At 49.6% G+C, this 24677-nt stretch overlaps 10 protein-coding genes across 10 annotated transcripts; 7 read left to right on the top strand and 3 right to left on the bottom strand.

The window, feature by feature from the left end:
- Nucleotides 1-60: 60 nt before the first annotated feature.
- BX661DRAFT_173138 (uncharacterized protein) lies at nucleotides 61-3216 on the top strand (the record flags this gene model as incomplete). Its single annotated transcript, XM_051533838.1, has 1 exon — nucleotides 61-3216. The coding sequence occupies one exon, from the start codon at nucleotides 61-63 to the stop codon at nucleotides 3214-3216; it is 3156 nt and encodes a 1051-aa protein (XP_051389202.1).
- A 198-nt stretch (nucleotides 3217-3414) lies between these two features.
- Nucleotides 3415-5305, top strand: BX661DRAFT_187703 (uncharacterized protein). The gene is made up of 2 exons (XM_051537292.1): nucleotides 3415-3478; nucleotides 3600-5305. The coding sequence occupies exons 1-2, from the start codon at nucleotides 3469-3471 to the stop codon at nucleotides 5153-5155; spliced, it is 1566 nt and encodes a 521-aa protein (XP_051389203.1). The 5' UTR covers nucleotides 3415-3468; the 3' UTR covers nucleotides 5156-5305.
- A 753-nt stretch (nucleotides 5306-6058) lies between these two features.
- Nucleotides 6059-6275, bottom strand: BX661DRAFT_187705 (uncharacterized protein). Its single transcript, XM_051537293.1, has one exon. It carries the CDS (start codon nucleotides 6266-6268, stop codon nucleotides 6113-6115), a length of 156 nt encoding a protein of 51 aa, XP_051389204.1. The 5' UTR covers nucleotides 6269-6275; the 3' UTR covers nucleotides 6059-6112.
- Nucleotides 6276-7809: 1534 nt separating this feature from the next.
- Nucleotides 7810-9592, top strand: BX661DRAFT_173140 (uncharacterized protein; the record flags this gene model as incomplete). Its single annotated transcript, XM_051533839.1, has 4 exons — nucleotides 7810-7848; nucleotides 8286-8872; nucleotides 9125-9328; nucleotides 9418-9592. The coding sequence occupies 4 exons, from the start codon at nucleotides 7810-7812 to the stop codon at nucleotides 9590-9592; spliced, it is 1005 nt and encodes a 334-aa protein (XP_051389205.1).
- Nucleotides 9593-9910: 318 nt separating this feature from the next.
- On the bottom strand, nucleotides 9911-11513 carry BX661DRAFT_187709 (dihydrouridine synthase-domain-containing protein). Its single transcript, XM_051537294.1, has one exon. It carries the CDS (start codon nucleotides 11308-11310, stop codon nucleotides 9976-9978), a length of 1335 nt encoding a protein of 444 aa, XP_051389206.1. The 5' UTR covers nucleotides 11311-11513; the 3' UTR covers nucleotides 9911-9975.
- A 666-nt stretch (nucleotides 11514-12179) lies between these two features.
- On the top strand, nucleotides 12180-13863 carry BX661DRAFT_187711 (Adenylosuccinate synthetase). The gene is made up of 2 exons (XM_051537295.1): nucleotides 12180-12420; nucleotides 12619-13863. Exons 1-2 carry the CDS (start codon nucleotides 12301-12303, stop codon nucleotides 13783-13785), a joined length of 1287 nt encoding a protein of 428 aa, XP_051389207.1. The 5' UTR covers nucleotides 12180-12300; the 3' UTR covers nucleotides 13786-13863.
- Nucleotides 13864-15280: 1417 nt separating this feature from the next.
- On the top strand, nucleotides 15281-15646 carry BX661DRAFT_187714 (uncharacterized protein). The gene is given in 2 exon segments (XM_051537296.1): nucleotides 15281-15426; nucleotides 15440-15646. The coding sequence occupies 2 exon segments, from the start codon at nucleotides 15379-15381 to the stop codon at nucleotides 15578-15580; spliced, it is 189 nt and encodes a 62-aa protein (XP_051389208.1). The 5' UTR covers nucleotides 15281-15378; the 3' UTR covers nucleotides 15581-15646.
- BX661DRAFT_187715 (uncharacterized protein) lies at nucleotides 15640-18766 on the top strand. Its single transcript, XM_051537297.1, is given in 3 exon segments — nucleotides 15640-16953; nucleotides 17918-17976; nucleotides 17994-18766. 3 exon segments carry the CDS (start codon nucleotides 15907-15909, stop codon nucleotides 18379-18381), a joined length of 1494 nt encoding a protein of 497 aa, XP_051389209.1. The 5' UTR covers nucleotides 15640-15906; the 3' UTR covers nucleotides 18382-18766.
- Nucleotides 18767-19696: 930 nt separating this feature from the next.
- On the bottom strand, nucleotides 19697-20056 carry BX661DRAFT_173144 (uncharacterized protein; the record flags this gene model as incomplete). Its single annotated transcript, XM_051533840.1, has 1 exon — nucleotides 19697-20056. The coding sequence occupies one exon, from the start codon at nucleotides 20054-20056 to the stop codon at nucleotides 19697-19699; it is 360 nt and encodes a 119-aa protein (XP_051389210.1).
- A 602-nt stretch (nucleotides 20057-20658) lies between these two features.
- Nucleotides 20659-24182, top strand: BX661DRAFT_173145 (uncharacterized protein; the record flags this gene model as incomplete). Its single annotated transcript, XM_051533841.1, has 2 exons — nucleotides 20659-20862; nucleotides 20913-24182. 2 exons carry the CDS (start codon nucleotides 20659-20661, stop codon nucleotides 24180-24182), a joined length of 3474 nt encoding a protein of 1157 aa, XP_051389211.1.
- Nucleotides 24183-24677: the final 495 nt, after the last annotated feature.

The raw sequence follows: 24677 nt of genomic DNA on the forward strand, positions 1-24677 counted from the left end.
TTTGTTCCACGCGACGCTTCCGAATCTGCGGCCTCGGACCTGGAACTGGAGAGCAGCCACATGGCCAGCGATGAAGACGAGGCAAATGCATCCGACCAAAGCGACAATGCAGACAACACAGAAGCCGATTCTAACAATGACAGCAATGGAGACGAACAAGACGAAGAGGACGATATCGACGAAGAGCCAGCGCTGAGGTACAAGCGGCTGGGCGGCAACATACACACGCTTTTTGCCAAGGACTCGGCCAGCACACTCATAGCGTCGGACAAGTTTCTCGTTCTGGGCACACACTGGGGCAACGTGATAATCATAGACTTTGAGGGCAATGAGATTAAGAAGTGGCGGGCGCATTCGACAACAGTTAATAGCGTCAGCGTCGACTTGGACAACGAGTATGTGGCCAGCGCGGGCGACGACGGGCGTGTGGTCGTGCGTGGGCTGTACAATAATGACCTGACCATTGTCGATTACAGTCGGCCGGTAAAGGCCGTTGCGTTGGATCCGATGTACAGCCGCAAGGCCTCGCGGCGGTTCGTTTCGGGCGGCACCTCGGGGCAGCTGGTCATGTACGAAAAAAGGTGGTACGGGAAGAGCGACACTATTCTGTTTACCAGCTCGGGCCCTATCCAGGTCATCCAATGGCAGGGGGACCTGGTTGCGTGGGCCTGCGACGAGGGCGTGCAGATATACGACACCACACAGGCAACGCGCATATCGCAGATTTCCAGGCCCGAGGGCAGCCCAAGGCCGGATCTGTTTAGCTGCCGGCTGCAGTGGAAGGACGAGCGCACTCTGGTTGTTGGCTGGGCCAACTTTGTCCAAGTGGTGACCCTCAAGGACCGGGCTGTCTTACAACAGCAGCAGCAGCACCCGCAGTCGGGGCAGACAGCATCGGTGGCTGCAGGCTCGGGCTCTGGGCCGTCGCTGTACGCCGAGATTACTGTTCTATTTCGCACGGACTTTGTTGTCTGCGGCCTGGCTCTGTACCGCGACCACTTTCTGGTCTTCTCGTACGGCGACCACCGCACCATCGATATTATGTCGCCAGAGCGCGGCGACGAGGTGCCCGAGGAGACCCGACAGAGGCGCGCACGCAATGCGCAGCCACCCGAGCTGCGCATGATCAACTGGAACATTGAGGAGGTTTCGAGCGATGTGCTGGCGCTCGAGGGCTTTCCGCTGCTGCAGCCCAACGACTACGGCCTGGCGTACTGCGCGGCCCGACAGCAGCCCTCGGCGCCAAGGTCCGCTGATCCAGCGTCTGATCCAGCGGCACCAGGCAAGGAGCTGTCGGGCGATGCCGACACGTGGTTTATTTTGAGTCCCAAGCAGCTTGTGTCGGTGCGGCCGCGGGGGCTGCAGGACCACGTGCAGTGGCTGACGGAGCGTGGCGACTATCGGCAGGCCTTGGGCGACATCGAGGAGGCGTACGCGAATGCCGGGCCGTGGGCCATGTATCGCAGCCAGATCAAGCAGGACGAGTACCGGGCCATCGGCCAGTCGTACGCGCAGACGCTCATGGACGCGGGCAATCCCGGGGAGGCCGCCGAGGTGTGCGCCCGGGTGCTGCCGCGCACAGACTCGCCCGAGTCCGTGGCAGCGTGGGAAAACTGGATCTTTGCGTTCGCCGAGGCCAACGCGCTGGAGCTGATTGCGCCGCACATTCCGGTCAGTGGTCTGCAGCTGTCCAACACCGTGTACGAGATGGTGCTGGCGTTCCTGCTGACATCGGACATTGCGGAATTCCGGCACCTGGTGCTCTCGTGGCCGTCGACGCTGTTCAACGCGTACAGCGTGGTGCTGGCCGTCGAGGACCAGCTGGAGAAGACCGCCGCGGAGGGCGACCGCCGGGTGCTCAAGGAGATTATGGCGTTTCTATACGACAAGCTCAACAAGCCGTCAAAGGCGCTCAAGTACCACCTGGAGCTGTTTGCCGACGGGATCCTGGATCGCGTGCGGCGCGAGAACCTGTTTGACGCGATCCGCGACAAGGCCGAGCTCGTTATGTGCTTTGACGATCACTCGCTGGGCATTGCAGGCGACCGGCCGGCGGAGCTGAAGGACCGGTGTGAGGCCAAGGGCGTGCAGCTTCTGACAGACAACACAGACGCCATCCCTTGCGCCAGCGTTGTCAAGCAGCTGGTGGCCGTGCCCGAGCACCTGCATGTGTACCTGCACACGCTTCTGGGTAAGGACGCGCACCTGGGGGCGCCATTCGCCGACCTGCAGGTGGAGCTGTACGCCGAGTACAATCCCGAGCGGCTGCTGAACTTTCTGCGCGTCAGCACGTACTACTCGTTCGACAAGGCGTTGGAGATCTGCGAGGAACGCGCGTTGGTGCCTGAGATGGTGTTTATCCTTGGGCGAATGGGCGACAACCACCGGGCGCTGATGCTGATCATCGATCGGCTGTGCGATGTGCCGCGGGCGATTGAGTTTGCCAAGGAGCAGAACGACCCGGAGCTGTGGAACGATCTGGTGATGTACTCCAGGGACAAGCCCGAGTTCATCATTGGACTGCTGGAGCTGGGCGGCACGCACACGAACCCGACAAAGGTCATTCGCAATATCCCGGCCGACCTGTCGATCCCCGGCATCCGCCAGGCGCTGACCAACGTGCTTCACGACTACCATCTGCAGGTGGAGCTGTGCACTGACTGCAAGCGGGTGCTGGACGGCGACTGCGAGGTGCTCTCTGACGGGCTGCGGCGGCTGCAGCACCAGGGCATGGCCATCGAGAGTGAGCAGATGTGCTTGGTTTGCCAGCTGCCGCTGGAGGACATGCCCTCGGGCTGCCGCAGTGCGCTGGCCTTTTGGTGCGGGCATATCTTCCACGACAAGTGCATTCTGCTGCCGGAAATCCTGCGCAAGACGCATCTGAGTGAGGCGTCGGATTCGTCGCTGAATTTGAGGCAGCGGAATCTGCGCATGGTGCATGGTCCCAGGGAGCAGCGCCGGACGCTGATGCAGGCCAAGCTGGACCGCACGGTTCTGATCAGGCAGTATGACCCTAGGTGCCCGGTGTGCGCAGAGTATGATCAGAAGAAATCCATGCAGGCGCATTCCGGCTGGTCGCCCGCTGAGCGCATGGACCGCGCCGGGCTGCTGGCGGATGTGGATGCGGATGCGGATGAGGTGCAGGCCGATGCGAATGCCTTGGCGCTGGCCGGCGAGAGGGGCGAGCTGCCGCCGATGCTGACCTTGCTGATGTAGTTGGTTGGGGAGTGCCTGAATGCGTTGCGTGTATTTTCCCTCTTGCTTGATCACTTGATAATTGATCGGCTCGGCTCTTTCCTTTTTTATATTGCGTTGTGAGGCAGGCGAGCGCGAGCTGGTACGTAATGCTGTTTTACTAAAATAATTTGGAAATGCTCCTTTTGTAATGTTTCATTTAATTTTATTTTTGCCTTTCGTTTGTAATTCATTTTTTTCGCATTTTATTCAAATTATATTTATCTATTCACAATGGTCAAAGGCACGGTTTAAATCCACCAAACTAATGTCAGGAATCCACACAATTAATGCGCTTGGACGTTTTACTAACACACACACACGCACCATTCCTCTCTCTTTCTTCTTTTAATTACACCCAGTAGTTCAGGTTAAATGGCAGGGCAAAAAGTACGAGGTCGACGCTGACATTACGCAGCCAGGCGAAACCTTCAAGATGCAGGTGTACTCGCTGACCAGCGTGGCACCAGACAGACAAAAGATCCTTGTCAAGGGTGGCCAGCTGAAGGACGACACGGACATGTCTAAGCTGGGGCTCAAGGAAAACCAAATGCTGATGATGATTGGCACAGTGAGCGAGCTGCCCAAAATGCCCATGACGCAGGCCAAGTTTGTCGAGGATATGACCGAGAACGAAGTTGCTCGCGCACTGGCTATTCCCGCGGGACTGGAGAACCTGGGCAACACGTGTTATGCGAATGCCTCTCTGCAGTGTCTTAAGGCTGTGCCTCATCTGAAGGAGGCCCTGGATGAGTTTAGGGCGGGTGGTGCTGCGGGTACGTCGGATCCGAGGAGGAACCTGGCGACGTCGCTGCGTGGGCTTTTCGATCAGCTTAGTGAGAGCAGCGAGGGCGTGCCGCCGATGGTGTTTTTGAGCGTGTTGCGTCAGATTTTCCCAAAGTTTGGCGAGATGGATCCGCAGTCCGGCGGGTATCGCCAGCAGGACGCCGAGGAGTTCTGGAGCGAGCTGTTAACGGCGCTCGACCGTGTGCTGAAGAAGGACGAGAACGAGCCGAGTGTTGTTGAAAAGTACATGAGCGGCACGATGGTCACAACTTGGAAGACCGACGAGGCACCTGAGGAGCCCGAGGTTGTGCAGCAGGAGCCCTTCCGCAAACTGGACTGCCGCATCGACAGGACCGTTAATTATCTGTCGCAGGGGATTCATAAGGGCCTGGAGCAGGTCGTCGAGAAGAACTCTGCTTCATTGGGCCGCAATGCCGAATACAAGGTTGTTTCGCGCATTGCCCGTTTGCCCGAGTACTTGACTGTGGCGTATAGCCGGTTTTTCTGGAAGGCGTCCGAGTCTGTTGATGCCAAGATCGTCAAGAGTGTAAGGTTCCCCTTGGAGCTCGACGTGAGCGAGTTCTGCACGCCCGAGTTGCAGAAGAAGATGCAGCCGGCGAAGCAGTATCTGCGCGAAATTGAGGACAAGATTGCTTTAGAGCGCAAGATGTCGAAGCGTGCAAAATTGAATGAGGAGCGTGGTAGTGAGAAGGGCAAAAAACCCGAGGAGATGGACGTGGATGTGGAGGCTAAGAAGGAGGAAGAGGCGGTGGAGGCAGCAGCCAAGCCTGTGGCCGAGTCGCATTTTGAGCTTGATCCTGAGCTCAAGGCTGATGTCGGATGCAACCCGAGTGGCATTTATGAGCTTGTTGGTGTCGTCACGCATATTGGGAGGTCTGCTAACTCGGGACATTATATGGCGTGGGTGCGTAAAGAGAAGGGCGTGGGTGGACCAGACCCTGCTGCTGCTCCTGCAACCGCTGGCGGTAAGGCGCCTGGTACTCAGCATTGGTGGTACAAGTTCGATGACGATAATGTCTCTATGGTGACGGATGACGAGATTCTCAAGCTGTGCGGTGGCGGTGATTGGCATACCGCATATGTCACGTTGTATCGCGCAAAGAAGCTTGACTAATTTTTTTGTTTGTTTTTTCGTGTATTGATATTTACATTTTATTAATCAAGGCGGATATATAATTATTTCTCCATGTTTCTGCTGTCGCCTTTGTTTTTGTATTGGTGGTGTGACGAAACTAACGTCTAAAATATATTGTTTTTAAAATAATTGAGGAAATAGTGTGACGACTTGGCTCAGTCACACATTTTACCAGTTCTGAGTAACTTTTAACAAATTAGATGATGGTCAATTTAAACTTTATTTTGGCTATCACGATTTAGACATCCTCTTTTGGCACGAGTTACTCTGAACTGGTAAAATGTGTGACTGAGCCAAGTCGCCACAGGCAGGAAGAGGTTTTGGTGGTTTTAGATATGCATAATGAAACGAGGCTTGGCTTAATTACGTTTTTTTTAATAAAAAAAAAAAAGATCACAATGCATATCAATATCCTAAAAACAATTTAAACATTTTATAGATATTTTATTTCATTAAAGCAGACACGTATTCTAGAAATGTATAGTCTGCATTTTCTAATGCATTTCGGATACTGTACAAATCACATACATAATTTTGTCATATATTTGTTATTATATTTATTCAATAATAATAAAAAGTACGCAAAAAATTAATGATAACAACATTTCACACCCTTTATCGTGTGGCGGTCACAATCTTTTTGCCTTGAATGTGACTAAATTCCGAATAAGGGAGGCACAATTGATGCCACTGTTTTATTTTCTATTATTTACTTCTACGCATATTTATCGTCCCCTGAATCCTTTAATCATTTTTGCTAAAAGATAATGGCTTTTACGCCTCTGATTATATTTAAACAGCAGACATATTCACGCCTTTTTTGTCAGATTCAAAATCATCCTTTCCTTATATATTTCTCATTATTTGTAGTTATTTTATTTTTTTATTCAACAAATTTTGCGAGATACTCTAGTTTTTTTCAAATGCCTCATTCGTTTATAGGAATACATGACAAGTCACATGAATCACGCATCCTTTACATGTCCTCAGGCGTACAACAAGCCATGGGTATTCCGGCACAAGCCATGATAGGCCGCAGCGCCTACGCCTTTTTAGCCAACGACATACACACGCAAGCCTACCCCACATCATACTGCGGAGAAATTGACGAAACATGCGTAACCATCATGAACCTCAACACGATCAAGGACACCGGCGATCCTGTAGTAACCCGCATAGTAATATTTAGCTGCGACACATGCAACATCATAGTCGCCATGGTGTATCCGGACAGACCACGGGTAGAAATTCCAACCATAGATATTAAACGACCGCAGGAAGTACTGGGCCATGCCATGGTGTCTCCAAACACATCTTCTGTTCGTGTGGCGAGAGAGCCTAGGCCTAGGGCATGTCTTGTTTTGGCACGCTCTAATACCACCGAGCTCGTGTTGCCCGATGGGTTACCCGCCGGAGTAGTCACTAGTCCTTGTGGTCCACACATAATCTTTGCGACAAATTCTATTAGCCGAATACTCGACGTCGAAGGGGACGATCTTGTGAACGCCACTTTTCTGAAGCTTATCGCCCCCGAATCTCTAGTCGACGCCGCGCATTTCCTCAATGACGTGGAGCACAACGACGGTGTGGTTTTCGCTAATTTATTTTTCCTGAATCGTCCGTTTGATACTGAGTCAGTGGGGGGTCGTGAGCGCGTAGAGATTGAGATTGTTGGAGCTCATTCGAATGATGGTGCTGTGCTGCTTTGCCACAGGGTGAGGTTGTTTTCGGGGCCAGTTGTTTGTCCCAAAGGGGGGCAATTGGGCGCGGAGGATTGGCTTGAGGATGGGTGTTTGTCCTTGGCTGAGCTTCTTAGTTCGGATCCAGAGACTAGTGATTGTCCAGAATTCTATTGCAAAAATGCTACGTATATATAGTATTATCGAGTTTATTTAAATTAAAAACATTTTAACATTTCTTGAATAATTGCATTAAATTCAGTTTAATTAAACCAATAGAATCATTAAATAGATTTGCTTCAAGTACTAGCTGGTAGAAATAACCTTATCCAATTTTCAAGTATATTTCTTTTATATAAAATTAGGTGCGGTACGCGGTCATAATAAAAATAAAAGTGCTTATCCCTAGCTGTATTTAAATTAGAATAAGTGCCGGTATTGCTTTATGTATAAATCTATTTGCTTTTATCTGTACCCATGTCAATGATCTTTGCTTAAAAAAACTTAATTTTTTGTTAATAGATTGTACTCGTATTGCATCAGCGGCTCATTCCTTGCACGTGGCAGCACTACTGTGTCTGTGAATATATTGAGTAGAACTTGTGATATTATGTAAAATACTTAAAAATAAATATGCAACTCGGTGGTTATGTCTTAGCTATTAGAAGCATATTAAAAAATGTGCTGCCAAAGAAAACAGTTCAAATATTTCAAAATTAAATTTCTAAAATTAAATTCCGCAACAAAAATAAAAAGGCAACATAAAAAATTGACTATAAATCAACAGCCAACCCAATGCCGAGTTTCTGTTTCTATTGTTTCTAAAACGAATAACATAAATATTGCATTCTTCTGCACCACTCACACCCTTTTTTATTTTCTATATTCAACACCCATTTTCAGCACTTTTTCTCATACTTACACACATACTCGCCCCTTCTAGCTTTTACTTTAATGTCCACACTCTCAGTCTTTCAAACTTTGCCCTGGCATGTAATTGAAATAGTTATCGGCTATTCCTTAAGAATGGATACGACTGCGTACAATAAAACAAATCTCTCGCGGCTGCTTTTATTCACAGCTGCCACTGCTGGCGCACGATTTCTATTGCAAAAACATGCAACAATATTTACATATTGTTTAGTTTGAACGATCCCCCGACGCACTATTATCCCAACTGGCCCAAGGCTCTCGGCCAGCCGGCTTTTCAGGATTTTCATGTTGTAAAGTCGGTCAAAATCCAGTTTTAGAGCTGGGTGCTGCTGATGGACGGCATTACGCTCGCCATGCTGTCAACTTCAGTCTATGACAATGCCATTTTTGACAACGCACACCCTTTATATTCACATTAATAACCCTAAGCATATTCTAAACTATGCCTGCAAAGATCATGCTATTCTTGTGCATAATATTGTCACTTTTTTCCGCAGAATCAGGAGTGTGGTTCCGATTCCAAGAAAGTCGACATATCGTGGGTCAATGTTGTCTATGGCCAGACCAACCAGCACGTCAGCGGGCTTCTGGGCAAAGTAACTTTAGAGCTTTACCGCGGGTTAAAGCGTGTGTCATTTTTGGAGACTGGCAGCAACAAGGCTCCCGCTGTTTTCAACTCAGCTACGTTTTTAGCATTGACTCACTTTACGTACAAGTGCACCAGGGGGGGGCATATCTGGGCCATCGAGTGCATTCGGCGGAACACGGCGTCGCTCAAGAAATTGTCTTTTATGCATGTGCACAGATATATTGCAGCTGCAATTTTGCACGACGGTCAGGACAACCCGCTGGTTTATTGTAGCCTGGAGTCTATTTACTTTGACTCTGTCGACTTTCAGATCAAATTTGTTCGGCCAACGCGTTCGGAAACTCCAGCCAAATTTGTCTACTTCCCCAAACTCGAGTTCCTCCGCGTACATGGGAGATATCCGTATAATTACAATATGCTATTCAGGGGTGAAGACGGCCACAGCACTCTCAAGAGTTTGAAGATTACCTTGGAGCTCACGTTTATCGAGACAGAGTCAATTCTGCCCATTTTCGTGACCAACAAATCCCGAATATGCGATCCATCAAGTTAGAATATGAGATGGAGTGTCCCAGATATATCTTACATGAAAGGACGCTTCCAGCTAGACGTATGCGTTCGATTAACCGGATTCTCGAAGCAATCAAATTTTCAACACCAATGCGTGCATTTACAATTGCTGGGCACCTGGCCTGGAATATTTTTGCAGAGTGCATGCAAAGATTCTCTATGTTTATGGATATGCAGATTATTCAAATTCCCCCGTGCGAGCTTGAATTTGCACAAATTATTGCAGTTCTCAGGCGTGCGCCATATTTGCGCCATCTGCATTGCAGCTTTATGGGCGAAAGGCTCGAGCTCGATGGAATTTGCCCTATTGGGATTCGAACGGAGTTTCAGACAAACTTCCATCCATGGGGCAAATATTTCAGTTCGCTGGTTATTGAAAAGGTACATGAAAAAGTGGTTCCGTCGCACCTGGTGACATCCATTGGGCTGATTGCAATAGCTTGTCCTCGGTGTGTGCAGATTGGTATTAGCGATTTCAGTCGGTACAAGTTTAATCGTGAGAAGGACATGTTTACCAACAAAATGTTTTACGGGTATCACTTTGACCGCATGAACATCAATGTCAGTAATAAGCCTGAGATTGTTGTTAATAGAAGAGAAAGGGTTATCTTTTTCTTACTGCTGTGGGACGCCTATATCGTATAATGTGGGGGAGGATTTAACGAATCTCTTTTTTATTGATGTCTTTTGTTTAGTTCAATTTAGTTCAATTCAGTTTAATGAAAATCGATAGAAAAATTTTAATATTAATAAATTGTTTGCACTGTGGAGACAATCGCGCTTCTTTCTTTTTGTCTGTCCTCGTTTTGGAGCAGTGTACATTGGGACCTACAGCAAGGCCAAGGTTAACAAGGATATGCAAACATTTGCTAATCCCAAATACTCGGCACGTTACGCCGACCGCATCAAGTTGCTCATGCGTTAATTTAAGTAGATTTTTTATTTCAGAATATAATATTTACATTAAATTGAAAATGCATATCGCATATTGTATCTAATATTTTCTTCAATGTATTTTCAAAAAAAATCTAATCGGTAGAAACCTTTTGCCGCTTGGAATCGTTCCCGGCATCGGCATCGGCATCGGCTTCAACATCAGCTTCAGCTTCGCCCTTGACTTCAACTTTGACTTCAATATCAGGCTTGGCCTGTTCCAATGGCTCAGAAGCAGCCTCCGCAGCCGGTGTCTTCGTAGCAGCCTGGGCCTCGTTGAGCAAACGCTTAGACTGCGAAGTCTCCTTATCATGCTCAAAGCGCAGGGCCGGCTGACAGATCCAATGCGGGTACTTGCGGTACCCAAACTCATCAACCTCAATATTTTCCGGATCAAACTTTTCCTCCCCCTTCTCCGCATCAGCAATCAGCCTCTGCTTCATATCTCGGACAAACTGCCAAAACTCCTCCATCGTCCTTGTGTTAACTAGCTGCTCGCGCAAATCCGTATGAACAGGCAGGCTATATCTGAACAGTTTAAACATGTGGGCGCGCATATACGAGTACTTTGTCGGGACCTGGTCGCAGATCTCCATGTACTCTTCGGCCATTTGCCAGGTGGGGAGGATTTTGCCGGAGAAGAGCGCGGGGTTGTAGAGGTTGGTTTCGGCGGACATGACACCGTCGGTGTTGGTCGCGTCCATGCACCGCTGGATATCCTCGAAGTACAGGATGTTGCCGTTGGCAAACACAGGTACGTTGACAGCCTCCTTAACAGCCTTGATTTTTTCCCAGTCGGCCAGTCCGGTCTTGTGGCCCTTTTGCTCGCGCAGGCGGCCATGCACCGTTATGATCTGGGCTCCGGCGGCCTCGACCATCTTGGCGTACGCGATGGTCTTGTCGAGCTCCGGGAACACCCTGATCTTGGCCGTCACAGGAATTTCCAAGTTCTCGTGCAGCTTGCGAATGAGCTTGCTGACCAAGTCCCACTCCTCCATAAGGAAGGATCCGTAGTGACCGCGCTTAGCAATGTGCTGAGGGCAGCCAAGGTTCAGGTCTACGGCATCGGCCTTGCCGACCACCAGCTGGGCGGCCTTAAGGAGAATGTCCGGATCATTAGCGCAGAACTGCACAATCACCGGCCGCTCTTCCTCGTTAGTCTGCCACTGCTCATCGCGGTACTTTGGCGCCTCGTCGCTGAACATTTTCGCGTGGAACATGGGTGTGTAGCAGAGATGGGCGTTGTATTTGCGCGAGAGCATGCGCCATGCCAGCTCCGACTGGTCGACCATTGGGGCAACGATGTGTCGCGGGCTGCCTAGCCGGCTGAATAGATCGTAGGAGCGCGGGCGGTTGGGGAATTTGGCGATAATTTCATCCTCGGTCATTGTGAAGTGCGCTGGCACTTTGGTGGTTTCAGGGACGGTCATTGTGGGGCGTGCTGTGAGTAGACGGTGCAGGGCGCTTCCGAGGGTTTTGATGCGTGCGAATGCCAGGACTGTGAATAAGGTTGTGTCCTGCGTTTTTTTCCAGTGATAATGAATCAAAAACGAGGAAGTTGTATGTTGATTAAAAATAAATTGAAGAGAAAAAACCGACTTGCTCCACAACTGAGCGAAGACAAACACAAAAGGCACAACTTTTGCGAGAGAGCCAAGCCAGAAAAAAACTGAACAGCGGCACAGACGGGCTTTTTTTTTCCTTTCCATCCCAGTTTGTGATGATCAATGTGGGGGCTCAGTGGCTCAGCTCGAGTGTTATATATATATTTTTTGCTGCTCTAATTGTGTGGCTCGAGCCGCGGAACCCATCTGCCATCGTGCATGTGCACCAGGTGCATCCATTGGCTGGGGATAAACGCCGGGGGAGGAAAAGCACAAGGTACCGCTTCCGCTTTCGACATGCATCATTTTGCTCACACAAGACAGCAAATAGGAAGAGGGTGCGAGCTCAAATGCTGTGAGTCAAAAGTAAGCAGGCTGAATGGTGGAGAAGCGAAAGGCCAAGTGGATGAGGGAAGAGTGTTGTGCGTTTTTTTGGGCGCTCAGACGAAACAGTCAAATCCCAACGACGCTTATCTGCTTTTTTTGGTCTATTTTAGGCGCAAGTGGAAAGGAAAAAGTCCAGCATTAATATTATCTTCTTGATCATTTTAACCACCTGGCTCTCTGCCCACCCCCCGCCACAATGCACAATTTTTCTTGCACTCTTCTGTGCAAGAAAATTTATCATGCGGGGGAGGCGGATGGTATAAAAGGTAGCATGCCGCCCGCGCAGTCTTTCGGATTGAAGCTAATGGCTCTTTTCTCTTTTGACTCATTCACTAATTTCTGCCTACCGTGGTACTTGTTTGCTATTACGTGAAGTAATATCGCAAGGGATTTTTTATACTTTTTAACCTTTTAATCGCCTTTTTTATTATGTCTGCTGTCGCCGATAACAAGGTGTCTGTTGTGCTCGGAACCCAGTGGGGAGACGAGGGCAAGGGCAAGCTTGTCGACATTCTTGCCCAGAACATTGACGTCTGCGTGCGCTGCCAGGTAAAGTATCCAAAGTATCTACCAGATACCGCATGTGTTGGACCTATTGACCTGCTTTTTAATTTTGTTTTGGCGTATCGCTTGGTATTTGTGCCCATGATAACACCCAAGAGCAAACGGAAAGAGCGAGAGATAACGATGCGTTTCCGATTATACACAATATTAAATCCCAACCTTTATCATCTTTTTTATCGATAGGGTGGTAACAACGCTGGCCACACTATCGTCGTTGATGGTGTCAAGTACGCCTTCCATATGCTGCCCTCAGGTCTGGTCAACATGGATTGCATCTCGATCGTCGGTTCCGGCGTCGTCGTGCACCTGCCCAGCTTCTTTGAGGAGCTCGAGGAGCTCGAGGCCGAGGGGCTCGACTGCGACAAGCGGCTGTTCATCTCCGACCGCTGCCACCTTGTCTTCGACTTTCACCAGATTGTCGACGGCATGAAGGAGGGCGAGCTGGGCCGCGGATCTATTGGCACGACAAAGAAGGGTATCGGACCAGCGTACTCCTCCAAGGCCTCCCGCTCCGGCATCCGCGTCCACCACCTGTACCACTTTGACGAGTTCGAGAGACGCTTCCGCACAATCGTTGCCGCACGCCACCGTCGCTACGGTGACTTTGAGTATGACGTTGAGGCGGAGCTGCAGCGGTACCGGCAGTTGGCCGAGCGCCTGCGTCCGTTTGTTATTGACTCGGTGGACTTTTTGCACTTGAAGCTGAAGGAGGGCAAGCGGATTCTCGTCGAGGGCGCTAATGCGCTGATGCTGGATATTGATTTCGGCACGTACCCCTATGTGACCAGCTCGAACACGGGTATTGGTGGCGTGTGCACTGGCCTCGGACTGCCGCCTACCAAGATTGGCAAGGTTATCGGTGTTGCCAAGGCGTACACCACCCGTGTTGGTGGCGGTCCTTTCCCCAGCGAGCTGACGGATGCTGTGGGGCAGAAGCTGCGCGATATTGGTGCCGAGTATGGTGTCACCACGGGGCGCCCTCGTCGCTGCGGATGGCTTGATCTCGTTGTCCTCCGGTACTCCAACATGATCAACGGATACACGACATTGAACTTGACCAAGCTCGACGTCCTAGACACCTTTGATGAGATCAAGGTTGCTGTGTCCTACACGATCAACGGAAAGGAGATCACCTCGTTCCCGGCGGACCTTGATGACCTTGCCATGGCCACTGTCAACTATATTACACTTCCTGGGTGGAACCAGAGCATTAGCAAGTGCCATACCTTTGAGGAGCTGCCTGAGAACTGCCAGAAGTACGTGCGCTTTATCGAGAAGGATCTCGGTATTCCTATTGAGTGGATTGGTGTCGGTGCTGGTCGCGAGGAGATGATTGCGATTGATGTCTAAATTTTTTTCTATCCATTTTAAATTGGCTTTTTTCATTCTCACACAAATTTTATCTACTTGATCAAAAAAGGCACGTCGATCTTGCAAAAAAATTTAAAATGTTGGGGGGGGACGCTGAGAGCAAAAAAAAGTTATTGACTCAGGGAGATAACATCGTGCGTGGTGCATCTTGTAACTAAAACCCTTTTTGGACGTTTTTTCTTTCTGATTAGCATAGCTCTTATAGATGAAGCGCAAACACATGGTTGAGTTGCATATATAATTAATGGATTGAATTAAATAGAAATTAAAGTATATGTTTTTTATGTATATGCCTGTAGTGCACAAAAGAAGGGGGGATTGCAAGCAATTAATTTATGACATTTATTCTATCTTGCTAAACTAATAAAAATATATTAGCCATACAATTGTTCAAAATATACGCATAATAGGCAACATAAGAAAACATTGTCGTGTGAAGTAACAATGGTACTGGTAAACAAGCTCTATATGGCCTTTATTGAAAAATTGGTTTTGTTTCGATTGTGCTAGGGAAAAAATAAAATAAAGCGCAAATACAATTAGGGCTGATTTTGTGTTTGATAACTGAGGAACATATTAAACCAATATGCACTCTTGCTTAGCACTCTTTATATTAGTTTTTTTTGCGAAAGGGATGAAAATTTCATTTACCTACTTGAATTCCTGTGCTTACAGCAATATGTCAAATTATTTGCCCACACTGCTTTGAATGAGAAAGAATGGGTGCCAGGTTATTGAACTAATATATTTAGTGACATTGCCCATATAAACATTGCCTGTTATGTAAACAAACTGTTTACATTAACTTCTATTTTGAGACGTATATCTAAGTAGACACAAATACCTATGCGACAAAAATAAATATCAAAAAACCGGTTAAACACAGAAATAAAAAAGATGGACGGTTTAAATTGTCAAAAGGATGTGGATGTGAATGGATTTTCAATCGACCAAGAAAGCAAAAAGACAAAAAAAAGTTTGACAATAGCCCACATAAATTTTTTATTTTTGCATGTAAAAAAATGTGTAAGCGCACGTTATTTCATTTTCGAAACAAGTACTCAAAAAAGACAATAACAAAATATACTGTCATTCTTTTTAAGTTGCTTGCTTGGATTCTATTTTTTTTATTCCTCCTCTCTCTCCCCCCTGTTTATTATTTCCTTCTGTTGATTTTTATTGTTACTTTTTTATCTTCGTCTCTTTTGCTTTTATTCTTCGTTGTAGACATTGAACCACACAAATAGCTATTTTTTCTGTTCCTTGCGTTTTTTCTTTGGTAGTCCTATTCGTCTTTTTTTATAGCTTTAATTTTATTCATCACTAATAATTCTTGCCTTTTTTTACCTGTTTACTTTTTTTTTGCGCAAAATCTTTACCAGTTTTCTTATTATTTCATCGTTTGGAGAAGGCCGTGCGTATACCTTGATATTCAACAGAAGTATTTGTTTTTTGGTTCCTATCGGTTTGTGAGCCCACTTTTCAATTTTCAAATTCTGACAGACACGAATTCAGTTTACTGACGCATTTCAGACTTGTCTGCTCATTGTCATACTTAAAACCAAATAAGTCATGTGTACGTTGTACTTTATTATTCTTATTTTTTGTCAGGCCCGCTCTTTCTTTTTTCTTCTTCTTTTTCTTAACTGTTTTGATTTGTGTTTTGAACAACACAAAAAACCAAAAAAAACCAACTTTGCACCCAACAATCAAACTGGAGAGACCGTGGTCTGCACACAAAATAAAAAAGCTAATTAAGGCAACTGCGTGTTAGTGTATATTATGACCTTTTTTTACGTTTCAGGAGGGGGGAGTTTGTTGATTCTAAGGCTTATTTTTGGGTATCTAACGTTTTCTTTTTGTATTACTATAGATCCAAATACGCAAAGCAGTGGTAGCAGCAGCGTTGGACGACGCGCAGGGCTAAGAAGATCAGTTAGTACACGGATCTTGGGGAAATCCAACAATGGCAATAGCAGCTGCGGCAAATCGACGCTTGAATCCCAAGACCTCGCGCCAAAACAACAGTTACAAACCGTATTTGACGAAGACAGTAACATTGACAATATCAACAATACAACAGCAGCAGCAGCAGCAACGATGGGAAAGGATAGCGGCACACTTCTTGGCAGATTGCACCAGGTTGGCCGCAAGGGGTCGATAATGGACTTGATGAGCACACAGTCCAGCAGTGGGGCACGATTTGTCAAAAGGTCCGCAGTGTTTCCCAACGACAACGCGTCGTGGTACAATTCCACAGGATATCCCAAATCCACCAGGTCGATCAGAAGCAGCGACGGGACCACTGGTGAAATGCGCCCGGCCTCCGCGCACATGTCCATGGACAGACTCCATTCGACGTACGAGAGGCCGACTTCGCAGTCGCAGACGAAGCTCAAGGGGTTCCAGGTGCGCGTCATTAATACGCATGTCGGGAGGACTCTAGTCCATGCGCCGATTCTCGAGAACTCGGCGACGGAGACTATGCAGGAGGACGGACCCGAGCTGCCGCCGCTGAGTGCCGCTGAGCTCCGATATAATGCGCAGCGGGCTTTGATCAATACCACTGCGGTTTTGAGAACCGCTGTAGGCAGCAAACACGCCAGCAAGGGAGGTGCCTCGAAGCAGCCACAGCAGCCACAGCAGCCTCTGTCGGCAGAAGTGGCGAATGTGCACGCCACATGCAGCAGCAGTGGCAAGGCCAAGGAAAGGGATATGGGCAAAAGACAGGGCTCACACAGGGTTTCTGATAAGGGGCACGTGACCCCGCCGACCTCAGCCATTGGAGGCAGCGGCGATTGCAACGGCAGCAGTACTGCTCGCACAGGCACTTTGCTTGCCGAGCAGTCGCCAAAGCCGGGGTTCACCGAGCTGAACCTGGGGTTTACGCCTGAGCTCGGGCAGAGCCCGCCGATGTCGGGAGCGAGCGTGCTGGACCAATGGGGCATATCAGCGGCGGCGCAGTTTGCGCAACAGAACCATGGGCTACAGCTCGAGGCTGCCCGCCAGGAGCGCTTGCTGCGCGGCGGCGACTACGGCGGTGACGTGGATGCTGACCAGGGCAGTGATGCGGATAGCGTCACCGAGAACGCCGCGTGGATGGTCGAGCAGATGGCGAGTGGGTGCACGCCAACGCTCGAGACAATGGTAAGACTGCTTTGCTCTTTTTTGTTTATTGCGCCTGAGTGCTGTTTTGGATTGGGATTGGCTGATAATGGTCCCCGAATGCTTTATGAGGATTGAACGCGCACGCGCATGCACAGGACAGGGCGTTTCGAATGTGTGGTTTCCACGCTCGAATCCTCACTTGCTTCTTTGTTTATTTGTTGACTGTTATTACACATCCCGTGACAAACGCCATTAAGCCACCACTTTTGTCGTCTGGCAAAAAACGGATGATTTCTGATGTTCGTGATGTGCATTAATTCTACTTTTTTTTGGCACAATTGGAATTCGCTTTATTTGGGCAGCTGCACTCTTTCGCCTGGGCTGGTAAATCTCCTCCCGCTTTGCCCCTCCTCCCCACCTTTTTTAATTGTGCCCATCATATCCACCATGCACTTTGAACTTTTTTGAACGTTCTTGTTGCCTTCTCTCCTGCCTCATCAACTACGCTTGCTTTTCTCTCTCTATTTTTACGCTCTTCTCTTTCCTTTTCTGCGCTATGTTATTCCGACACGTAGTGCCGCCAATTCTATAATTTCTCTCTTGAATTCCCCCTACTCCTTTTATTATTTAAACCCGGCTATTCTTATTGTTTATTCTTTCGAGTTTTTTTTGGCTCTGGACCATTTAACCGCATCTACCATCTATTATTTGCACACCGAAAACCGCTTGTATTGGTGCATCGGCATTCTATCATACACATACACCCTCTCTTGCGCAAACAAAAGCCTGGGCTTGCTTGTTTATAGCAGGTACATCATACACTTGTTCGCATTATTCCCTCCACAAATAACGATTCTAAAAAGTTTAAGCATTCTACCGCGTTCTTTCCCTTTTTTCTCTTCAAAAAAACAATAATCCTATGCGATCACTATTGCGTAATGTATATTAAACATGACCAATCTTGTTATTCCCTTCATCTCTCCCCCTTTTCACAATCTTTTAGTTTCCAAGAGGACCGCCGAGATCCGAAAACAACGGCCGTTCGGGTCATACTCCAAACGAGTCGCAGCAGCTAATAGACAGCATATTTGGCGGACGACTCAGCATCAACAACCCCAGGACGGGACCACCACCAAGCGGAACCAGTCAGTAGATATGTCGCCATCACATGGGTTATCGAGGAAGGAGTCCACGATCAAGTCAAAGCTCAAGCTGGGATCCGGATGGACCCAGATGCAGTCACCGCAGCCGCAGTCACAGCCGAAGCTCAGCCAGGAGCAGCAGCAGTATAACCAGCAGCAGTACCAGTTGCACCAGCAGCAGATTCAGCACTCATTTATGTCAGATTTGGCGGACGAGCGCGATGCGAACAAAATGCGCAAGCCGTCGTTTTGGAGCATCTTCCGCGGACCGTCTCACCGCAAGGACCATGATGACAAGGTATGTCTTATTATTTCTCCTGTGTGATGCGAGAGCACTGCATGGGTGCACATTGATGGCTTTTTTAAAAGGGGCTTCTTGGGTGGTTCTATGCCGCTTTATGAAACCTGCAGTGGACCGGCGGTAATGTTGCGCCTGTATAAAAGCTTAAAAACTTATTTTTCATATCAGGCTTGACTTTACGACGTTCCGGGGCCTAATTGGCCAGCACATTTTTGGTCCTGCATATTTCGCTCGTTCCTTATTTATGCCCCCTTTTTCGTGGACCATGGCGTAAAATAAATTAGCTGGTCCAGTCCGGACCAGCTGAGCTTGCATGTGGGCCCAGTCGGCCAAGTGCGCAGGCGTGGTGGCGTAGCTCAAATAATACATACTAAAATAAAAAAGTGATGTGCGCGCTTATACTTTTTTTATTTGTTTTGCTATTTTTTTGTCCAACGGGTTCCAAGATGTTTGTTACTCTTTTTCTCTTTTTGTTTCTCGGTGCCTTTTTTTAAAGAAGAAAAAAGCAACCTTCCGATGATTTACTCGTTTTGACATGCACTCCTTGTTTATTTGCTTGCCTTTTCATAGCAGCTCGAAACTAAACAACATGAATTTATTTTCAAGCTGCTGATTGAGGCCCAACTGGTTTTTGTTTATTTTCACACTGCCCTTCCCCCCCCTAAAAAAAGCACCTGCTGTCCTGCACAATTGCCGGGCTCAAATTCTACAAGAGAGGGGAGCATATGTCTGAATGTTTATTTTTTATTTTGCAAGTGTCTTTTGAGAAACCGAAATAAAAAGACAATCGCTCTTTATTTCGCCTTGTCCGTCTGTCTGTCTGTCCGCTTGCTTGCTTGCTTGGCTGGCTACGTCTGTCTGTCTGTCTGTTTGTTGTATTTTATTACAGCTTTTTCCTCATTCAATTTATTCGTGAATTTTCTTTTATATTTTTCCTCTTTTTTACTTTTCTTTTCCGTCTACTTGCAATTTTACGCATATCCTCCCTCTTTACTTCCATCCCTGTTTTTTTATTTGCCAGCCCGTTTCTACTTTTATCTCTGCTTGCTCTATACACAAACAAGGGAGGGAAAAGAGTGAGACATACAGACATACAGAGAGAGAGAAAGAAGAAAAAGGCCGTTTTACAATTTAACTTCTTTTTTTTACAAGACCACCGTCCCTTTTTCTTTTTTCTTTTTCTTTTTTTAAAAAAACATCCACCCATCTTTCTTTCTTGTTTGTTTTTTCTTACGCGCCAATACTCCCCTCTGCTTTTGTCTTTTCTCGTTTTTATTACCGACACACTGATTTTTTATCCCTTGTTGGACAATTTTTTTACTTGGCATTTTCACGATCACTAGAAGGAAGCCCCAGGCCATACCGAAGCGGCATCCCAGGCACCCAACAACACAAGGCAGCATCTTTTGAAGAAGCAGCAGTCATCGCCGTCGGGATTTTCCGATACCTTTGGGTTCACAAAACTGTTAGCGTCAGCAGACAAGTACAATTCAGCGTCGTCGGCAAGCACGTTCTCCCACAAGGCCCTGCCTTCATTGCCACCCGTATCGCCGCCACTCCCACCGCCGCCACCCGCACCGCAACCACGCAAGAACGCGCAGATACAGTTGATTCTGCCAGAAGAGGATAACATAAATAATCCCCAGTCAAATTCACAAATGCTGGCCGCTAACAGCAGAGCCGACAACAGCCTGTCCATTATGCGGCAGAGGAGGCAGCGGCAGCAGCAGCAGTTTCGGCAGGTGCGTTTAACGAATCCAGCAGCAGCAACCCCGTGGTGCCGAGAATCATGGTCAATCGGAATAGCGTCCTTTCCATTTTGAGCAACGGAGACGGAACAAACGGTGGCTTTTACACGCCCATGCAGGAGATGTTTCCGCTGTCATTATCAGAGGCCGCATCAACAGATATGCCGCAGATTGGCTCCTCGGGAGCCCCGAACTCACAGGGCGAGGGCGCAGCTGTGTACCAACCACATCTGGTGCAGGGCGCCGATTCATTGTCCGCTGCTCGTACGCCGGCAGAATCGCCTGTGCTGGATGCCGGCGGAGTGTCTGCACTTGTCTCAGCGGTATCCGTCGGGAGCTCCTGTCTGACGACGACGACGACGACGATGGCGACAGTGATATTGCTCCGTTGTCGCAGTCGCGCGTGTTTTTTGACGCACATACTCGCAATTCGCTGAATGCCCAGCAGCAGCAGAAGCTTGCGGCCAGTATTGAGGGAGATGGCGCAAATGGACTGGGTATTCTCAATGGCGCTAGCCCGGCGCTCGCTGGCTCGCTGACCAAGGCCCACCCCATGGCTGCGCACATCAATCTGATGGAAAGGCCCACCGTCAACAGCGACATCCCCGATGCGGCTGCGGCGGAGGTCGACGACCAGTATCAGCCACTAATCATAAAGAAGAATCAGCACTTGCAGCAGCAGCAGCAGCAAGCAACTCCCTCGTCGTCGGTGACCTCAGCAGCACTGGAGGACGGCAGCGTGAACCAGGACAGCTCGGTCCAGGCGCGCGCAATGGGAGGTACCTGTACGATATCGAGGAATACCAGTGCCAGTTTTACAGCCAGACCAACCACAAGGCAAACGAGCGGCCCATCGAGCCACCCAAGCCTGAGGTCCTGCAGGGCTTTGTGATTCCCTTCTTGGTGGACCACGCCGAGTGGCTGGGCAAACGCGAGGTATTCAACGGGTTGGCGTTGCAGTATTACATTACCAACTATGACTTTTCCGGGATGCGCATCGACGAGTGCTTGCGGAAACTGTGTTCACATATATTCTTGCGCGGCGAGTCGCAGGTCATCGACCGTCTGCTGGTGGCGCTATCGCAGCGCTACGCCGAGTGCAATCCGGACACGCGGCTGCGGACGGCAGATGTGGCCCACGCCGTCACATACTCCACGCTGCTGCTTAACACCGACCTGCATATTGCTGATATTCGGTCGAGCGACCGGATGACAAAGAGCCGGTTTGTGCGTAATACAGTGGATACAATTGCGCAGTTCCAGCAGAGCAGCGTGGTGGCGCCCGCTGTCCAGCGGCCTGTTGTTGCCGATGATATTTCGGAGGACGTAGATGGCGGTTTGTCGCTTCCACCGCAGTTGCCAGAGCTGGACTTGGCGAAGCAGTCGGCAGAATCGGCGCAGGCGACAGGTGCGGACACGCCAATGTCGACGTCGTCGCGGCTGCTTCCTGGTGCTGATTCGTTTGATATTGGCGATTCGCTGTCGGGACCAGCGGGCGGGTCTGAGCAGCAGTCGACTTTGCGTAGCTTGGTTGGGTCGATGGCCTCGCTGAGCATGTCTGGGAGCAACAATGGCGGTGCTAGCGGTGCTGGTGGCGCGTCTGGGAATGGCACTACTGGCTCGCGCACATCTCGCGATGTGGTTCGTCTGATGGGTGGCCGCGGGAAGCGCTTTTCGTTCTTTGATACCAGCTCTGCAGGTGGCAATCCATTGGCCGGACCTGCTGCTGCCGCCGCTGCGTCCGCCGCTGCATCCTCGAACAACTCTTCAGGCACTTTGTCTGGTTCGCAGACGCCCAATATTGGCGTGGGATCTTCGAGCACACAGCTCGGTGCCGGGCAGTCTTCCTCGCGTGCCTTTGACAGGCTGCGGCGCAAGGTATCGACCAATGGCACGCATGTGCGCACTCGCTCGGGTACTTTGTCGATGGACGAGTCGCCACAGCCGCTGAATGGCCGGACATCGTTGTCGGGCAGCCAGCACTCGCACCAGCAGCGCGAGGGCGAGACGCTGGGCAGCATGGTTGGGCGCGCACTCAGTGCTGCGGCTGGAGTCACTGGTAGCAACAACAGTGGTGCCGGTGGCAGCGACTCGGCTCGTGCGCGGGATGCTGCTGCGGCTGCGAATAGTAATATGCCCAACTTGACCGAGCTGTCGTCGGTGCTAAAGGACGTGTACTCGGGTATCAAGAGCAAGCCGCTCGGTCAGCCACCATTTGCGCGCCAGGCCAGCATCCTGTACGAGCAGCACCAGCAGCAACAGCAACAGATGCAGATGCAGAACAACGCACACTACAGCATGGGCCATGTTCTGTCGCGCAACAGCCACGACCACATGCTTAATGGTAATATGCGCAGCAGCCAGGCGTTTGGGCATGGCGCCGGCAAGCAGTCGATGGATGTGGATGCTAATGGGCGGCCTAGCTCGGTGCGTAGCATGCCCATGCACTCGGTGCAGCGGACGCGGTCGATCACGTCGATTAACAAGGCGGCGGCTGGCGGCCAGGGCGCCGGTGCGATGCGGCGAACGCCTCACCACCACGCAGATATGCGTGGGGTTGGGTTTGTGCCTGACGCCATGAAGCGCAGTGGATCGTCGATGATCAACTTTGGCACAAATGGCAGCAACGCTGGGGGCAACACAGTGCGGTCGTCGCCGTCGGCCGGGTCGATGGGCACAGGGTACACTGCTTCGACGTCGTTTACGACCTACCTGCGGTCGCCGATTGAGAACCAGCATATTCGGTCGGGTGTCCTCGTGCGTAAGCACTTGTTTGAGCGGAGCGGCAAGAAGGCGTCGCATCGCGCCTGGCGCACGTGCTACGTGTCTGTAGACCGCGGGACCGTTGCCATGTACAAGATGGACGGGCGCCACGGGGCGCACCCTGACGGGCGCGAGCTGACGGACACATCCCTGCAGCTGGGGTCTGTGTCGCTGCGTCACACCATGACGCACATGCTGCCGTCACCCGGATACTCGCGGTCACGGCCGCATGTGTTTGCGCTGCAGTTGCCGAGCGGCGGCGTCTATCTCTTCCAGACAGCGTCCGAGGTTGAGCTGCGCGACTGGGTTGTGGCGTGCAATTACTGGGCGGCGCGCGAGTCCAAGGCGCCATACATGATCGGCGGCGTCTACAACATGGAGTATGGATGGGACAATACCGGAGACTTCACACTGCGGTTTGATGAGCGCGAGGCGCGCGAGGATCGCGGCGAGACGCTGTCTGCTACGGAGCAGGCGGCCGAGCAGCGACGCATCATGGAGGAGCGCGAGGCTAGCAAGGGGGCGTCGATTCTGGAGTGGACGCCGCCGAACAACCCGATGCAGCGGTCGGACCAGGAGGAGGCTGGGCAGCTCAAGGCGCTTTTGCACCACATATCGTATTTGGAGGACGAGCTTGTGTCGCACAAAAAGATCCAGGGCAGCATTGAGGAGCGGTTTGCGCCAAAGACGCAGATTTTCCACCGGGCGTTCAGCAATTGGGAGCGCAAGGCGCAGTATATTCTGCAGGAGCTGATCAAGTATCAGTCGTATGCCGATGTGTTGCAGAAGGCGCTTAAGCAGATGCAGGATGAACTGACACTGTCGATTCCGGAGGAGGGCGCTGCTCCAGGCGCTGATGGCTTGGCTGGGTTCGGCGCGATTTTCCACGGGCATGGCAGCAGTAGTGCTGTTGGTGGCGGCGGCAGCGACGACCCGAGCGGCGATATGGTTGTCGCTCAGCCGCAGCAGCAGGCGGCAGGGAGGCTGTCTTCGGCCACAAGCGTGACCCCATTGTCAGGATCGCGCACGTCATTGCCGCAAACCAATAATCGGCGGACCAACGATGCGAACGGAAACCCTGCTGGGTCAAAGTCTTTGCCTATCAAGGAGCTTTTGGCGTCGGCGTCGGACAAGGCACGGAATAGGGCGAGCATTATTGTTCCGAACTCGGCATCGTCGGCGACAACCACTGGTAGCTCCTCACTCGGGATGGATAAGCGGCGTGGGTCGCAGCCGCATGTTGCTGCCCATCGCCAGTCTTCGGGATCAACTGTGTCGTCGCCGTTACCGGATAACTATGCGGCGGCTGTTTAAGGATTCGCAGTTTTTTTTGACATTTATTTTTCTTACTCTTCCATTTTTTATTTTTCTGTCCATTTCATTTATAATTTACTTGACTTTATTACTTTTACTTTTTACTTTTACTTTTTACTTTTTACTTTTACTTTTACTTTTTACTTTTACTTTTACTTTTACTTTTTACTTTTTACTTTTTTTTTTTTTTTTTTTCTTTTACTTTTTCTTTCCATTTTTGAATTTGAACTTTGAACTTTGAACTTTTTTTATAAAAAGGAAAATTGGTTGCTTTGAAAAGTGTGCAAATATTTGATTTTTGTTTGTCGAAAAATAAAGAAAGGCGTTTTTGTTTTGTATGTTATGTCACTCGCTCATTGTAATGTTTTTGTAATGCTTTTGTTTGGCTGGGTGGATTTTTATTTTGGAATCGATTGTTGTTGGCTGTGATCCTCATTATCGATTTGGACCCACGTCTCTTCCCTTTTCTTTTCTTCTTATCTCGCAGTTCGTTTT

The sequence above is a fragment of the Kickxella alabastrina genome (assembly GCF_025024165.1).
Source record: "Kickxella alabastrina strain RSA 675 chromosome Unknown BX661scaffold_27, whole genome shotgun sequence".
NCBI classification, from domain to species: Eukaryota; Fungi; Kickxellomycota; class Kickxellomycetes; order Kickxellales; family Kickxellaceae; genus Kickxella; species Kickxella alabastrina.

Bases quoted from the DNA above. Each gene is read 5' to 3' on its own strand.
- BX661DRAFT_187714 (XM_051537296.1), top strand. From the start codon at position 15,379: ATGTGTACGTTGTACTTTATTATTCTTATTTTTTGTCAGGCCCGCTCT.
- BX661DRAFT_187709 (XM_051537294.1), bottom strand. From the start codon at position 11,310: ATGACCGTCCCTGAAACCACCAAAGTGCCAGCGCACTTCACAATGACC.
- BX661DRAFT_187715 (XM_051537297.1), top strand. From the start codon at position 15,907: ATGGGAAAGGATAGCGGCACACTTCTTGGCAGATTGCACCAGGTTGGC. The intron at 16,954-17,917 runs GTAAGACTGCTT...ACAATCTTTTAG, and splicing joins CGCCAACGCTCGAGACAATG to TTTCCAAGAGGACCGCCGAG.
- BX661DRAFT_187705 (XM_051537293.1), bottom strand. From the start codon at position 6,268: ATGATGTGGGGTAGGCTTGCGTGTGTATGTCGTTGGCTAAAAAGGCGT.
- BX661DRAFT_187711 (XM_051537295.1), top strand. From the start codon at position 12,301: ATGTCTGCTGTCGCCGATAACAAGGTGTCTGTTGTGCTCGGAACCCAG. The intron at 12,421-12,618 runs GTAAAGTATCCA...TTTTATCGATAG, and splicing joins ACGTCTGCGTGCGCTGCCAG to GGTGGTAACAACGCTGGCCA.